Genomic DNA, 17,238 nt, shown 5'->3' with positions numbered 1-17,238 from the left:
GAAAGGTGGTTGACACTTGGGGGCACGTGTAGGAAAAGGGAAATGTGACTGCTCTGAATTGCTCAGCAAAACGGAAACTGAGAGCAGAGGCAGTTAGAGAGAGATCAATGCTGATGTCAACTGCCACTTACTATCGGAATGCAGTTGTTCACAGACGTACAGTATGATGGAGGGGTTAGGAGTGTGTTCAATAGTCTTTATTCTGACATTGTAGGCTAATACATGATATTATACAGTAATAACATGTAGAGTTGGATAGTTTAGAACATTGCGGAAGGATTCAAGGACTTCTCAAGGATCTTTGGAGAGGGTAAGACCCCTTTTTAAATGTTTCGAGTCTCAGTCTCACTTGGCACATATCAAGTGTAGGCCGTCGTTTTGCAATTACTACTGACAAAAAAACTGAAGTGACAGCCAAGTTGAAGTGTAGGAAAGAGATTTCTTTGGGATGACAATTAACATTTAATCAGTTTCTCACAGACTGGCTGAGACATTGAGCAGCCACTATCACACTTTGATTATAGTCTTAGACTGATGGGTAATCATTTTGGATTCATCTGGGATTATGACTCTCTTTTTTTTTAAATCATTTATGGTAAGATAGAATGTGGGTGGATTTGTGCATATGATTTAAGGCAATATTCTTTTATATATAAAATATAATCTTTTTTGAAAGATTTGTCACAAAAGTAGGAGAGCAGTATTAGCACAGGAAAGCAAATAGTCAAATATGCAGAACTCAAGTTGTGTTTTAAATAGTTGTTGTTTTCACGATTGTTATGATGTTTTTAAGGAGGGGCAGGAAGCATAGATATACTTTAAACTACCAGTCTCATAAAAGAGGAAGAAAGTGCTTGTTGTTGACAAGAGCAGAGAATCTGGACCCAAAAGACTCATCTGGAGGCTCTTTTTGGAAGGCTCAACAGAATACAAAACACACAGCCTGTTCCCGATCCAACAACTCTTCACACTCTCACTGTATGTGGGAACAGAGGCGACAACACAGAGGATTGTTGGAGAGAGAACCGAGGAGAAGATGGAGTCCATGAAATTGGATCAGTCTGTGACAGTGGATGAGCTTATGGACGCCTGCATTAAAGCATTTGGTGAGGATAGGCTACACACACAATGCCTTTTCCCGGTGTGTATGTTGCCTGTCTAATGAATTACAATTGTTTAGTTCAGTAACCAGCTTACCGTATTGAAGATGTTCATTATTGTGTGGCTTTGTACAACCATCCGCCATTCCTAGAATGTGAGAATGTGGCACCAGTGTAAAGTGATGGTCCTCCGTCTCTCCTCCTGGTAGATGGTGAGGGCAGCCTCGGTGACGTGCCTCTGATACGGATGTTTCTGATGATGCATCCCTGGTACCTCTCCTCCACTGACCTCGCTAAGAAACTCTCCAACAAGTATCCTTCTTTATGCCACATGTGATACCACTGCTCTCTTACAGTACATGTCAACCAAAACCCTAGACGTGTTTTATATTGCCAGGCCACATACATACAGTGACATACCGTGACGTTAGAATTATAAGATTCTATCTCAATTTTTGTCAAAATTTAGTTTTTTACATAATCTGATCCATTAGGTGTTTATTAATGCCTGTGTGGTGTTATTTTTAAAATGTTTAACTTTTTTAGTTAGTAATCCATAAAATACAAAGGTTCCATCTCACAAAACATAATGGAATGTAAAATCTCTGATCTCTGAACTACCCGAAACGGAGATAGAACCTTATAATTCTAAGCTCACGATACTCTAAAACCAAAATGATTAGACCAGCGATGACAAACCCTCCTAGTGGAGAGCACACTGGATGTAAAATGATTTTTTCTTCCATTGACTTCGGATGCCCTTAGCCATGCAAACAGGTCTCTAGAGGAAAACTGTCCGCCCGAACACAGGTCACAAATCTGCCATCTTATCAAGTAAGTAAAGCTGGCACACGGAGGGATAATGTCACGCCCTCCGCTTCCCCCTAGTCTGTGCCAGTATCTCTCTCTCCTGTCTGTGTCTGTCTGTGTGTGTGTGTGTGGGCGTGTTGGCGTGGCCCAGGCTCGAGCGATCCAGTCTCATCATCGTCTCCACCTGCTCATTCTTCACACCTGCGGTTCATCAGCTCATCTACTCACAGTATTTAAACGCCGGCTTCCCGTCCGCTCACTGGCAGATCATTTGTTGTTCTTCCGTGTCAGTCTCGCGCTCGGCCGCTTTATAGCTAGTCAGTAGTGAGTCTTGTGTCTAGTCGTTGTGTAACTGCGCTCTCTCTGTTCTTCTGTATCACTGCCCCGTTTCTGCCAGCCTGCCTGCCTGCCTGCATGCCTGTCTACCTGCCCTGCCTCTGCCCTTCCTGCCCTCCCTACCCCACCTGTCTACCTCTCCTGCCTACCCTGCCTCTGCCCTACCTGTCCTGCCTGTCTACCTGCCCTTCCTGCCCTGCCTACCCCACCTGTCTACCTGCCCTGTCTGCCCTGCCTACCCCACCTGTCTAGCTGCCCTGCCTCTGCCCTACCTGCCCTGCCTCTGCCCTACCTGTCTACCTGCCCTTCCTGCCCTGCCTACCCCACCTGTCTACCTGCCCTTCCTGCCCTGCCTACCCCACCTGTCTGCCTCTCCTGTCTACCCTGCCTGCCCTGACTACCAGATCTGCTTGCCCTGGCTACCCCTATCACCCTCCCCTGCTTATCATTGTACCCTGTCTTCCTATTCCCCTGTTCCTTCATTAAAAACCTGGTTCTTTTATCTACGCGTCATGCCTCTGTGTCCTGCGCTCGGGTTCCTTAGCTCTGACCGTAACAGATAATGTGTTTTCAGTCACCCGGGGGCCGGACTGAATGTTGCTTGGTTGAATACAGTAGGAATGAAATGAAGCAAATTATCAGCCTGGTTCGCGGCTACATATTCATATTCACTGGATGATTAATTTGATTCACTGTATAATCGGTGAAGTGACACCGCCACGAACACACACACACACAACCCCACCCTGCAGTCTTTCCACTACATTTCACGATGTTTGTGTATGAGCTGTTACATGATCGTAATATAGTAAACAAACCCTGATGTTATAAATACTGCACGATGACTCCCCCACCTCCCCTGGGGGTAGACTGCACTACATTGACTGCTTCCCCCCTCTAGCGTCTCTCGTCTCTGTGTCTCCATAACATAAGGTACTGGATCACTGAGTTTCCAGCAGAGTTTGACCTGAACCCGGAGCTGGCAGAGCTGATCAAAAGCCTGAAGGAGCAGCTTGCCCAGCAGGGAGATGAGCACCAAAGCAGACTCATCAACATTGACAGTGTGTAAGTTGTGCCTGCTGAAACGGAAAACAGGAAGTGAAACTGTACAGCCTTCCTTACGGTTCCACTGGAACTGAAATCAGGAATTGCATTGCTCTTTTGTCGTTTGTGATTTTGCACACGAATAGACATAGAAATGATATGGCATGAATTTTAAATCCGTTGTGCAGGGAGGGAGAGGGACCGTTCTGTTTGCATTTGGCCTAACGTAGTACAGTGACGACGACGTGTCCCGCTTTCTTCCCTCCGCAGTCCGTCCTATGAGTGGAGACGACAGGTGAGTCAGCTCGCCCAGGCCGACTTCAAGAAGAGGAAGACGTCGCTGCTCTTTGATCACCTGGACTCCTCCGAACTGGCCGAGCATCTCACTTACATGGAGTTCAAGTCCTTCTGTAAAATACTGGTTAGTGTCCAGCAGGTGGCTCCGTTCGCCTACTTCTGTGTCTCCCAGTGTCTGGTGACCTTGTTGCTTTGGTCTACTTTTCTTATCTTACTCTAACACAATCTGTCATTCTCTATTCTGTGTATTGAATGTTAGTTTTTTTTAGCCCAAATAGACATGTTGTGTACAGTATACATGCAGTATGCGGTCTATGCCAGATCTACTAAGTGTGAAGCTTATGAAAGTGTAGACCTACATTGTGCATATTTCATAGTAAGTGTGAGAAAGGCATCTATAGCCCAATGCACACGGCGTGCAATTTTGTCGCACGACAACATTCGATTCTCAATTCACACCAATGAATGAATGAATGTGAATGGAGAATCGAATGTTGTTGTGCGACAATATCGCATCGCACGCTGTGTGCATTGTCTCATTGAGATGCATTCAAAACAATGGAATCGAATTCGGCGGTGCGACAAAACAGCACGCCTGCTGTAAGTCTACAGCGGTCCCTTGTTCTCCAGTTCCAGGACTACCACAGCTTCGTGATGCACGGCTGCACAGTGGACAACCCCATCCTGGAGCGCTTCATCACCCTCTTCAACAGCGTGTCCCAGTGGATCCAGCTGATGGTGCTCAGCAAGCCCACCGCTCCCCAGAGGGCCGCGGTCATCTCCCACTTCATCAGGGTCGCCCAGGTCAGTGAGAGTCAAGTCGTAGGTCCCGAAAGAATCAACTCTCGGGGTCAGTGAGTCAAATCCCCAGGTCAGAGAGAATCCACTGACTCCCAATCCACTCCCGAGAGAATCTCTCGAGAGATGAAGCAAGGTCAAGTTCTGGAATGCTTCAGCTGCTTCCTCTTGAAGTGGCTCTGTCATGTTTTTTCTTTTTTGAATGTGCTAATGTAATGTGTTTGAACAATTTTCTTTTTGTGTTTTGTAGAAATTGTTACAGCTGCAGAACTTCAACACCCTGATGGCAGTCGTGGGGGGTCTCAGTAACAGCTCGATCTCCCGTCTCAAAGACACTCAGGCCCACATCGGCAATGATGTCCGCAAGGTAGGCATGGCTGTGCATGGCTCCTACAGCACAGTGCTCCACAAGCCTGACCTAAAGGAACTGGGTAATTAGTCTGTCTCATTATGTGGAGCAAGGGGGATTTAGAGACCTTAAGTCACGGGCCAGGGAGAATATTATACTCTCGTTTCAATTAGCACTGCACATGGTGGACGTCAAATAGTTTTTTCGGTCAAGACTATTGTACAGTAGTTCATGAAGTGAACTAAAAAGGAGTGAAAAGAATAAGATCGACCCTGTTGTTTTGTATTTCCACTCTCTCCATCTTTGTTTGTGTGATGCCTACGTACATATATATATCTCAGGTGTTTGACAACCTGGTGGAGCTGGTGACCTCCTGTGGGAACTACAGCCAGTACCGCCAGCGCTTCTCCGAAAGCACGGGCTTTCGCTTCCCCATCTTGGGCGTGCACCTCAAGGATCTGATCGCCGTGCACGTGGCGCTGCCTGACTGGAAAGACCGGGAGAAGACCCAGATCAACCTGACGAAGACCCAGCAGCTCTATGCCATCCTCCAGGAGCTGACCCTGATCCAGACCATGCCGCCCAGCGTCGACGCCAACATGGACCTACTCAACCTGCTCATGGTCTGTCCTTGGAAACAGTTTGCAAAGACAATCTCCTGGTTTTCTCTAATTGTTAGCATATGAATTATATGAATGAGCAGTGTGTGTGTGTGTGTGTGCGTGCCTGTCTGCTTGCCTGTGTGTTAGCATATGTTAATTGTTAGCATATGAATGATGAGCTGTGTGTGTGTGCGTGTGTGTGCGTGTGCGTGTTTGAATACCACAGGTGTCTCTGGATCAGTACCACACCGAGGAGGAGATCTATCAGCTCTCGCTACAGAGGGAGCCACGAAAGGCCAGACCTGTGGTGAGTGTGTCTGCCAGAGGCTTATGCACAGCGTTGATGTATGATCTGATGTTATCTCTCTAATGACATCCCGAGTGACAAGATGTTTCTGCTCGTGGTGTTTTTTGTTTTGTTTTTTTGTCAGTCTAACCCCAGCCCGCCTATGATAGAGGAGTGGGCCTCCTCAGTGAAGCCGAAAGCTGACCCCACCATCATCAGCAAACACATAGAGAAGATGGTAGAGGTGGGTTGTTTTGAGACTATACATGTAGTCTAAAGCCAGGGAGTCATACAATCTGTTGCAGTTACTGCATTTCCTGAGTAATAGCCTACATTATTTCAACCGATTGCCACAAAATGCTTAATTGCCGTCATATTATGCAGTCAGTGTTTAAGAACTTTGAGACCGATGGAGATGGCCACATCTCTCAGGAGGAATTTGAAATCATCAGGAACAACTTCCCCTACCTCTGCAAGTTTGACGACCTGGATAAGAATCAGTGAGTGGAAACAAACATGCAGTTTTACCTTTGTGAAAACAAAGACCTTTAACATCCAGTGTTACCTTTGGGGATGGGATTGCAAATATTTGTTGTTCAAATTCATCCATCCGTCACTGAAGGTTTGCTTGAAGGTCTCTAATGTCTTGACCTTGACCGTCCTTTTCAGGGATGGCAGAATTAGTCGAGAGGAGATGATCGACTACTTCACCAAAGCCAGCTCCTTACTGAACAGCAAGATGGGTTTCATCCACACATTTAAAGAGACTACCTGCATCAAGCCGACATTCTGTGACCACTGTTCTGGCATTGTGAGTATGAATTAATCATGAGTCTCATGCTTAAAACTGTGCACTTATTTACTTACTGTAATATGGTTAACCAACCATGCAATACTATTCATAAGCAGTATAAGTAGTTTATAGGTGAAACCTCAAACATAGTGTTACTGTGATGTATTTTAAATAATTGTTTCACCACATTACAAGACAAATGTGAGCTTAGACTGTAAGAGTAATGAGAGGGATACAGGGTAAAGTAAAGCTACTTACAGTTAATCAAGAAGGCAAAGCAGAATATGAGTAGAATACTGGCGACACATAGTAAGTAGATTGAGGCAATTTAAAGAACTGTAATATTGATTATGGTAATATATTGCATCATAACACTCATAACGACACCCATATTTCAACTTCCTGATTGAATGCTTCCTGGTGGTCCACACCCAAACACATTTTGTTTCCTTTTTTTCAAGCACTTCCTTAACCAGGGTCAAAGATTAAAAAATAAATAAAATAAAAAATGGCTCCATAGTTAACTCTCTTAAATACAAGTCAGATATAACACATACTGTATGTCTTTTTTCAGATGTGGGGATTTTACAAACAAAGATATAAATGTAAAGGTAAGAGTGGATGTTTGTTGACAGTTCAATGTTGCTTGACAGTGAATCTGTTCTTTTTTTAATTTTATTTTTCTGGAAAAACTCATAGCAATAGACTCTACAGTAAAAAACAACACTATGACATTGCTGTTTGGAAAGTTTTTGCTGATAATAATTGCATTAGTTGACTTCAAAAGCAATGTCATACATGGCTCAAAAGCTGCTAGATAAAATTCGGAGAATATTGATAATGATGCAATGTTTGTTTTGCAATGAAATGATTGATGAACTAAGTCTGACCACTGAAATTCCTGTCTTTCGCAGCCTGTGGAGTGAACTGCCACAAAGACTGTCGTAGTCTCCTTGCTGTTGAGTGCCGCAAACGAACAAAGAGTGTCACTCAAGACAGCCGTTCTCCCCAACACTCCCGCTCCTATAGTGTCCCTTCCATCACCCAACCCCTACTCACTCTACAAAACACAGGTACAACACACCTCACATTCCACCCCTTGTACATATGGTTCTCACATCTACACCTGTGTCCGACCTGGTCCTTGATACTTGGCTACTTGGTACTAAATTAACAAGGTACCATCCCTAACCACACTGAGCTGAAACAGGAAGTACTCATACCTTTTAGTGAATACAGTACATTATCATCTTAGTGAATATAGCACAGTATCATCTTAGTGAATACAGCATAGTAAGGTCTATCAAGACTAAAACCTTGCGCCACCTGAACAGTTTCTTCCCCATGCCAGTGGGCTCACAAACAAGCCCCCTGCCTCTCATTGACTCTGGGACTTCCACTACCCCCTCCCGTCACACACACACACACACACACACACACACACACACACACACACACACACACACACACACACACACACACACACAAACACACACAATGTTTATCTTGGGTATTTGTACTAGGGGAGGCTGGTATAGGGATACATCGGAGGACAGACTCCAATTACTGTTTCCCCCCTGATTTTTTACAGAATATACCGTCTCCTATTGGTACCTAAATTCCTAATTTTCCTAAAAAAATCCTAAATTTCGTTGTATGGTACCTGTACTGTATTAATGACAATAAAGACCATTCATTCATTCATTCGTACAGTAGACCCACTAGCTTTCCATTGACACAGATGGACAAATATGATGGTTACTATAGTTACCACATACAATATGTTTTTTTGAGTCAATGGCGAGCTGAGAATGCTTGTTGTCAGTTCTTTGAAAAGACTGAAGTAGAACCTTGAACACAGCAGCCCTTTGTTCTCATCCCCCAGCCATCGCAGAGGAGGCAGCAGAGTCTCCGGAGGACGAGGTGTTTGATGTCCACCTTTGATGAGGTGAGAGGTAAGGAGAAGTAAAGGGAACGGGTGTCTGAATACATCTGCATGCTGGTCCTGAAGTGAGCCATTTGTCTTGACTGAGCAATCCTAGACATTTCTAAGCTGAAATTCTAAGACGTCCATTAACTTTATATGAAGTAGGCTACTACTCTAGCCTTGAACTCTAGCCGTGGCAAATATAGCTACTTGTATTGATTTGTTCTTCACATTCATTCACAGGAAACAACAGGCCTCTTCCCAATTGATTTTGATATCAGAAGGAATCGCACCACTTGGAATAGAACAAAAGACAGACAATAAAGACATCTTGAGGATTCGGAAGTGCTACTGTAAAGCCTATGAAAATATAAAAGTGGCTATGAATCATCTCATTCAGAAAAATTGTTGAAAGAGTTATTGAAAGCTTTTCAATTCAGGTTTCATTGTACCTGAGTATAACACTCATGGTATTCTGTATAATTGCATTATAACCTGCACACTTAAATGTTCAAGTTGTTGTGTCCTTTATATTGTGACAATTTGTGTATTTATTTGAAGAAATACATGATAAATTAGAGAATTATTCTGTCAACAAAGCAAGTTTCATTGGCTCTGTACATCTCATTATCAAAAGACAGCCGAGCTTGAGCTAGTAGGGAACAGTAGATTAATCACTGATGTGCTGTCGCCAGGACAGGACAGCGTGACAGGACGTGTGTGATGGCACAGTCGTTGATGATTGCAGGTGTTTGGGTCTCCACTAGATGATGCTGTTTGTGTTTGTAACACTCCTCAGCCTATGTTTTATTTTATTTTTTTTGCATTCTGCAGGGGTTCTCTTCCATTCATAGTCTTTGTTGTATTCAATCTACTGTTACTGTATTTGTCTGTAATCTTTTGGCATCTCTTTAGATCTGCTTTCCTTTCTGTTATAGCGTTGTTATTGTTAGTGACTGTACTTGAGAGGCGACATCTGTTTTCGTGACCAAACATGGCTGTGTTTCCAGGGACTAGAGGAGTTGAAAAGAAAGATGTGGGCTGGATTGTTGATGACCTGATGGATTGATGCCTTTGCTTAACTATCACATTCCTCTTTAGATTTGGCTAAATAATTCAATAGAAAAAAATGAAAATGTTCTTACTAATTTGTGGAGGCATTGTGTCTCCTGACAACTCCCAATAGGGATAGGCATTAATTCTTTCTGTGCAGAGTGTTCTAGAGACTTCCTTGTTTAGGGGACAAACTCAGAGATGATGATTCTCTTGGGGATTAGACAGAACATATGCATTTTTATGCTAATATATATATATATATATATATATATATATATATATATATTCAAATGAACGACAAAAACAATGAGGGATTTTACAGTCTCGTTATTGGAAAATAACATTGAATAGAACAGTTCAGTTCAAGCCAACCTTCTTTGGTTCCATTCTACTTTTGTGTTTTATTGAAAATAAATGTCGTTCATGTGTTACTTCACGTGTTCATGTGTGTTGTGTCTTATTGTAATCAGTCGGCTCTCCAAATTCACTAAGCCTTCAGGTGTTCATTCCTGCCAACTTCCAATTTGGTACCTCAGGCCAGTTTTAAGATTGAGGATTTGTCACCATAGTAACTCTATATCCAGTGAGCCCTATACGAATTCTAACAATGGTCTCTGTAGGCCACTTACCAGTTTTTGGAGTAGATTTTCCACATAAGAGCAAGGTTATTATCTGAGAGAGAGAAGTCCAACACATACAGTATGACCTTGTCACTCTGCGTTACCAGTTGTACGGAGCCAAGCCCACAGGGCTCCAAGCCACTCCGTGAACGACTACACAATAGTGCATTAGGAACAATCAAACAGCTTGTGAAACAAAGCTATTTGGCATAGTTGACATTATGGCATACATCCTTTACTACTCTCTAGCCATGAATTCACACATGCAGCTCTTACACAATCAATGATTGGTGACAATAAAACATGGTTAAAAATGCCCCAGTGATGTATTATATAGGTGACATGTATGGTAAGGTGAGGATGTTTCGATACACTTCAATCTCCATAAAGGTGTGATTGTCCTCCATGGCAACGCACTTGCAAGTTTGATTGCGAGTGAGCATGATTGGTTAACATGCTGCTGACCGCGCCCTCAACCCGATACCGAACCATCTCCACCGGTGAGTCGGGGGAGTGATGCTGCCTCTGCCTTCAGTGCGGTAGACTAGGAAACCCATTGTCTGATGCGGAGGATTCAGGTGGGCAGGCTTATCTGATGATAACTGAATGTTTGAAGCCTATCCTTCAAGCAGACCGAGGAAGTCTGCCGCATTTCACCCCCATGCTCAATGTAAATATCACAGCAGACCGCAAGAATTCTGCCGCCAAGAAGATCGGGATAATTCTCTCACAAGCCACGTTGTCTATTCGTGTGTTGGATCGCTGAATAAGAATAAGGCTCAGGTAAGCTTGCCGTAGGCTACATTTCCAATTTGGAATCGACCTCAGTAAATATGTACGTTTTGTTGTTGTTGTTGGGATGAATGTTCAACGCAGATTCCCAGTAGCGTTTTGCAGTGTTGATGGACCGCACTATCAGACCTGATTGTCTCCACACGAGGCTACTCTGTGAGAGGGATGTTGCTTTCCATCCCTTGAATCATTGTCTGTCGTTAAGCAATACGTAATGCTTTGTTGGCTATAAATTGGGGGCTATAAGGAGCTATTTAATACCTTTCGGCACTGGCTGGACTTTTAGCAGGATCAATTTGGCAGGGGATAGGATAAGGGTCGCTTAATTGCATGCGGGTATAGAGGTGGTTTGTCTATATTGCCCTCAGTTAGAGCTTGGGTGCTGTCTCTCTCTCAGCACGCAATGATAAGTAGAGAGTGTACTAGTGATCCAGTGTTCAGCTCAGCTGCACCCCAAGTTGAATGTGAAATCTGGTGTAGTAGCTGCTTATTAGTACTGTGATATTGTAAGGCATTGAGCTGTTTTACGTTTCACATCAAAACTACAACAACTAACATTGTAGTCTATGAGTCAGGAGATACACAGGTCTTTAATGTCTCTCCTCTCACACTCAAATCATTATGTAATTGGCCATTTAAGTGGATTCATCTTTGGAGCAGTTACAGACAGACAGATAGACACACACACACACACCCACCCACACACCCACCCACCTCTGTTTATGCCTTGTATCCAATGAGGGGTAATTCACCAACAACCCCATTGCATTATGACAACTGAGGTCAGACGCTAGTGGTGCCAACGCAAGAGGCAGTCCCTTATCAATGGCACTGCGGTCCTTTATCAATGGGTATGCGGTCCCTTATAAGTGAAAGCAGTGCCACAGCGAGACGCGGCCTCCCCCTTATCAGTGAGACTGCGGTCTCTTATCAATGATAGTAAGGCCATGGCCAGACGTAGTCTCTTATAAACAGCACCTCACACTTCACAATCTCACCCAGGGGCTCCCAGAGGCACCCAGATTGGACCACACTACCCTAGAGAGCTCTGACAGCAACAGTGTCCCTCGCTGTACCGTACTGACCTACCGGCACTTGGAAAATGCAGCATGACAAATGATCAAACTTAGACGAAAGACTTATTGTCTCTTATTTTTTACAAAACGTTTAGTGAGATGTAGGCGTCGATCTGATTAGTGGTTAAACCACTATGGTGAGGTGCCTCAGTCTCTTGAGATAACCATCTGTTGTATCTGTTTTAAGATGGGGGGACTTGGACAAGATAGCAGTATGAAAACAACAACACATGATGCAATTAGATTCAGTCAGAACATGCCTACAGTAAATGTCTATGGATGGGGGTGACGAGGAGGGCTGTGGATGAGGACAATATTATGATCCCCTCAGGTGCTGTTTCTTGTCACCAGTGCATTGTTTTAATTGTTTGGAGATCAGAGCAAATGACCCTGCAATTGTCTGATTTGGCCAGTGGCCGATTGTACACAAGTCATTGTAGAAGACTTAATGATTTTATGATCATGGCTATAATTATAATTATTGTTATTATTATTATCTGCAGTGCTCTCTCTTGATATTCTGTTGTTAGTCAGTGAAGGCCGACACTCGTGTAGTTATTCAGTTATAATCATTGGACTAAAGTGAGTGAGAGTCCCTATCTGATTTGTGTGACAACAGCTTAACAGCTGAACAACAGCTTGTTCATATTCTTACTACTGTTGTTACTATATAGGTGCAAGCGCATCTTAATACATACTATCTAGCCTGACAGTATGACAGGGGGCCGCTGGTCTGCTCAACACAGCTCAGCATTCTGGAATGACGTTTCAGCACCACACGTGTGGACAGCTCCCTTCTATGTGTCTAGGCCTTTCAGCACCCGTTGTGTAAACTTGTCTGTTGTGTAAAGCTGCTGTCTTTCCTTGCTCCGTTTCTGTCATGACCACCTTGCTGGTACAGTACAGTATACTGCACAGACTGCCACAGTACATCTGCTGTCCTAAGGAACATAGCTGCTTCATGAGCCGCAGCTTTGTGGAGCTAGTGCTGCCTGTCTCTGTCACGTCATATCCTACTGATGGTGGTTTGCCTTCATCTGAAATGGTTCCTGCTGTATTCGGAGTGATGAGACAGAGTGTTCCAATTTGATTCATTGGGATTGTGGTATAAAGAATTATGTAGGACAGTTCTAGGAAAGGCTTTTGTGTTGAAAACCACAGGATGGTACAGTGATCGGATGGTTGAATTTTTCTATTATTTCCATTCCATTTCATTATTAAATTGATGGCTTCAGAGAATCAATTGCAGGAATATGTTTTGGTTTGGACCTAGAAAAATACAAATTCACTCAAAGGGCAAGCATACAGTATCAGTCAATATGCGATGAAAGGAGACAGGCTTAGTGCTTGAGGTAATGACGAGCCAAATTCAAGATGACGTGTGTGTGTGTGTGTGTGTGTGCGCGCGTGTGTGTGTGCCCGCGTATGTGTGTCCACGTGTGTGCGCGTTCACACACACACACACACACACACACACACACACAGTGATGAGTGAGTTGGCGGGTGGGGGTGGTGGTGGGGAGGGGGGGGTTATAGATACTGTGTGGCACTGTGTGTCGTGTGGCTCCCTCTCCATCATACCCCACCAAGGTCGTGTCCACAGACTGAGCGCGTTGGCCCTGGCCGGCTGCACTCCTGGCCCTGGCAGAGGGATAGGGCCCGGAGTCCACTGCTGCTTCTAATCAGGGCTGACGCGTGACTCAGCCGCATGCCAGCTGCACAGCAGAACAGGGATCGCTTCCCTGGATGCTGAAGAGGAAAAAAGGTCACTGTTGAGATCTTTGTTTCTCTCTACACCTTCGGGGAGGCTCGGATTTATTTATTTATTTGCGTGTCGTTGGCTCTGTTGAACTTTGCTTACTAACTGGAATGAGTTGTTAAATGCCTACGGTCGACCAACGCACAATGTTAGACCAGGCACGACGGGAGGCAAGGGGGTATGTACACTGTTAGATCCTTATGTGGGTCACTGAGCCATGTCCCTCAGACAACTCTTAGGTGGATATTATTTATAACCGTCAGGATAACATTACCATCCCGGAGTTGACATTGGAGATCACTGGATAAAACCGAGCTCGAGCCTCGGTGCTCGCAGTGCCTGCTTGATTCTGAATGTCAGATTTCATACGAGAAACAGAGGAGGAGGATAGCGGCCTTGAATAGGTGTCAGCCGTGACTTCTACGGAGATGCCAGACGAAGGGGATGCGGAGGAGAGACAGGAAGTCCATCTGATTTCATGTAGTCGGAGTGTTCCACAGGAAGTGTTATCAAATTTTTTACGTGGGAGCAACTGCCTTCTGGGAATTGCTCATATTTGCGAGAAAAACCAGAGCTATGCCCCCATTCCATAATGCTACTTTAAATATGCCACACCACCTGTTGGACCGATCTGTCAGCACACCGACTTATGTAACATGACCCATCGCAATGAATATGCAAAGCAACTTAGCTTGCCAGGACGTTTAGATAACAACCCACGATTGCATCGAGGATGGTATTGACATTGTTATGTACAGTAGCATTATGGTGAACATCATTTTGACACATATAGTGCCAGCTTGTAATAGAGGCCACACAATGTATTTAATTTAGGTTTTAATGCATTAATCAGGTATTAAAGAGGCAATACTATCTGTACACGCTTATCCATTAAAGGGGCACGGCTGTCCTACAGTGTCTTAGTTTGTCTCACACCCTCGGAGGTGTTGCATTACATTGCAACTGTAAGTATTTCCGCTGAGCCACAACTGTTATTGTGTGACCGACAGGGAGAGGAGAATACCCAGGCGGTGCTGTTAAACAAAATGTGCCCGACGCAGTCAGTGCCCTTAGAGATATGAAACATGATAGTACCCCTGTCAGGATAATATATTATGCAGGTACCAGGTCCACGGAAACAAAACGGGACAACAAAAAACGGCACCGATCTTGACCCCTAAGTATTGAGAAGCACATCAGTGGGTGTGTGTGGTCGAGGGTGTCCGTGGTGAGGATTAGGTGTATTAAATGAAAGGGAACCGTGGCCCATCATTCGATAAAAGATCTGGCACTCTCATCTGGTAGATAGCGTAAGGGTGAACGGGAGTTTGTTTCCCGCCAGAGAGAGCGAGTTCACCTCTCACAAATGCCAGCTAGTGAGGTTTAGGGGGGGGGGGGGGGGAAGATAATCTCATGTGTGTCTTCCCTACTCGGTCTTACTTATCGCGTCACGTTTGATGGCAGACCCGAGATTTACACCGGTGCAATCGGTCAGTGAGTGGCGCATCACAGGCTCTGGTGTAAATCTCGAGATGTTTAGCAGCTGTCTGGCTGTCCATCCATCACGGCGGTCTCTGCTGGGCTTGCACCAGGCCTGTCACACTCAGATGGGCTACTGACTGGTGCGCAGAGGGGCTGTGGTGGTAAACACTGGAACACAGTCATTTATTTCAATTCACACTTGTCTGTCTCTGCAGGCGTCTCTTGCGGGGGGGGGGGGGGGGGCGGAGATTCATGCTGATTTGGTACGGTACGCATTCGGAATCCCATCCAATGCCGCATTGGAAAAAAACGTTCTTGCCCTCGCCTTAGGCTACCAGATCTGAAGCGGCTTTGGTCCCAAGTGTCTTCCTGCCTTGGTGTGTAGAGCCTCCATGCCACATTGATGTCACCGCTCATGTGTGCAAGGCCTCTCAGATCCTAGCTAAGATGCTGTAGCCCCAGGCTCACCCCAGCTGTTTTGGTGCAGAGCTCTTAGGGGGTGGATCATACAGTCTGTGTGTGTGTGTGTGTGTGTGTGTGTGTGTGTGTGTGTGAAAGGATGAGGGTTACGTGCCCTTGCACGCTCCTTTGTCTGGAGGGATGATAACCATCCTCCCAAGGATGATCTGGGATGAGACTTGATGCTCTCAGTCCAACAGCGTAGTGTCAAGGGTAGACCCCTTGATTATTCATGGTTTTTTTTGTGGGAGAGATGTGTATGCAAATACTCTATACTGTCAGGAAATGTCACTGAAACATAGCACCAAATCATCTCATACTGTATAAGTTATGCTGCTATGAATCTAAATTGGACCCTCTTTGTGTTTGTTAGAGTATGGGTGTAGCACTTATGCCCTAATGGGGGCTTGCGTTGGAGGATGCTTTTAAAGAAATCTCAGCAATTCAAAAATCTCATGTAGAGTTGTTGGAAAACTACTCTGATTTGAAAATCACTTGCATCTTTTTCCAGAATGCTTGTTCATATGGTTTTGGCGATTTGCATATCCAGACTTGTGTTGTTGAAGTAGCAATTTGAGCAATGTGCAATTTTCACAGAGAGGGAGGTAATGCATTGATCTCTTCTATCTGCAAATTATAACTCCCTAGTCCTACTCATGTCATTTTCTGTCCAAGGGTTTCGCTGGTATCGATGGATCTGTTTTGACATGGCAGATTAATATTACCCTACCCAAGGAGCAGTACCTCCCATTTTGTGTGTGTGTGTGGTGTGTGGTGTGTGTGTGTGTGTGTGGTGTGTGTGGTGTGTGTGGTGTGTGTGTGTGGTGTGTGTGGTGTGTGTGTGTGTGTGTGTGTGGTGTGTGATGTGTGGTGTGTGTGGTGTGTGTGTGTGTGTTCGCGCGCACACGTGCGTGTGTAACGATGTTTAGTTTTAATGCAACATGCCCACTGCAAGATGCACTACCCCTGTCCCTATTGACACGTCTGATGTTCCTGTGTGCTCCGGAGTTGCCTTGAACTCAGTTTACCTGTGTGTGGGAGGCCTGAATCACATTGACTTATGTGGCCTTTTATCTGAAAAGATAGGCAATCTGGATTGCCTCCCGAAGGACATTCATACACTAACCTTGGGCATCCAAGACCCCTCCGAAGGGAGTGTGTCAGTGCTATAGTAGTTACTCAAATATGAGATGAGAGGAGTTGGGTGATATCTCATTGCGTAGAGCTAAGTCTATTACTAGAAGGTCTTGATGGAGGGGTTTTTTACTGGATGGCATTTTCTTCCCCACATGAAATTGGCCAGCTACTGTGCTTGCTGATGCCTACTCTGCTTTATTTGTCTGGGCTTTAACTTCCCTCAGTGAGTCATTATAATCTTGGTCTCCTTTGCATTACATACTATGTATGTGCTGTCATTTGGAGATGACAACACTGTTCCTCTTCAAGGGGCCACTGAGAGAATACAGTGTTTGTGAAGAACACCATTTGAAATTTCCATCCACTCAGCCTAGTTTTATCTGTGACCCCCACGCCTTGCGTTGCAATCGCACATACAGTATGCATACTTTCCCACATCTATACAGCCCCCACACACTGCCGTTTTACAAAAAAAGCACACACACACACACACGCATATAACTCCTACAAATATG

General features: G+C 44.7%; 1 protein-coding gene across 1 annotated transcript; it reads left to right on the top strand.

Annotated features, from left to right (window-relative positions):
* Positions 1–1,036: 1,036 nt before the first annotated feature.
* rasgrp2 (RAS guanyl releasing protein 2 (calcium and DAG-regulated)) lies at positions 1,037–8,793 on the top strand (the record flags this gene model as incomplete). The annotated part of the gene is made up of 16 exons (XM_080550125.1): positions 1,037–1,106; positions 1,310–1,412; positions 1,878–1,934; positions 3,180–3,311; positions 3,561–3,711; positions 4,218–4,391; positions 4,636–4,752; positions 5,076–5,357; positions 5,563–5,643; positions 5,768–5,866; positions 6,007–6,122; positions 6,292–6,433; positions 6,990–7,026; positions 7,330–7,488; positions 8,301–8,370; positions 8,586–8,793. 15 exons carry the CDS (start codon positions 1,037–1,039, stop codon positions 8,357–8,359), a joined length of 1,779 nt encoding a protein of 592 aa, XP_080406251.1. The 3' UTR covers positions 8,360–8,370; positions 8,586–8,793.
* Positions 8,794–17,238: the final 8,445 nt, after the last annotated feature.

This window comes from Nansenia antarctica, assembly GCF_963989245.1.
Source record: "Nansenia antarctica genome assembly, chromosome: 20".
Lineage (NCBI taxonomy): Eukaryota > Metazoa > Chordata > Actinopteri > Argentiniformes > Microstomatidae > Nansenia > Nansenia antarctica.
The sequence above is the reverse complement of the archived record's forward strand: the minus strand, read 5'-3'. Positions and strand labels throughout refer to the sequence as shown.